At 25.7% G+C, this 470-nt stretch overlaps 1 protein-coding gene across 1 annotated transcript in view; it reads left to right on the forward strand.

Moving 5' to 3' along the window:
- LOC101492429 (uncharacterized) overlaps positions 1 to 388 on the forward strand; it is a 12,453-nt gene extending 12,065 nt beyond the window's left edge. Inside the window, exons 10-11 of the mRNA XM_004497909.2 lie at positions 160 to 222; positions 314 to 388. Of these exons, the coding sequence (XP_004497966.2) occupies positions 160 to 222; positions 314 to 388 (138 nt within the window). The remainder of the gene's footprint in view (positions 1 to 159; positions 223 to 313) is intronic.
- The last annotated feature ends 82 nt before the right edge of the window (positions 389 to 470 follow it).

Here is a 470-nt window from a genome sequence, read left to right on the forward strand (position 1 = left end):
CTATATAGGCCTTGGTTGGATAAATAGCGTAATTAATCACATAGAGAATTAATGTTTATTAAATAAGTGATTGTATATAAGTTGTTTCTATAATAAAATATAAAATAAAAGTCAACTACTTTAATATAAACTTTACATTGTTTACATAAACTATGACAGAGTCGAAGTATTGAAACAAATCTCTATGCTCAATTTAAATGTGATTCTATCCAGATTGCCATGGTAATTCTTTTTATCATTTCTTTTAACTTCTTAAAATATGAGAAATTGAATACTGATTCTTTATATTTTCTTTGTTATTTTTTGTTTATAGGTGAAACATCCTGAGGTTGCAGAATATCTTGGGTCACAGTTGTGTGATTGTGTAATCAAATACAATGAAGTTTAGAACATATAGTTCAGACTGATTATTTTACAAGACAAAATTTTCATTCAAGAGTTTGTTCTCTAATACCATTTGATCTTTTTCA

Source organism: Cicer arietinum, chromosome 4, assembly GCF_000331145.2.
Source record: "Cicer arietinum cultivar CDC Frontier isolate Library 1 chromosome 4, Cicar.CDCFrontier_v2.0, whole genome shotgun sequence".
In the NCBI taxonomy this organism is placed as follows: domain Eukaryota; kingdom Viridiplantae; phylum Streptophyta; class Magnoliopsida; order Fabales; family Fabaceae; genus Cicer; species Cicer arietinum.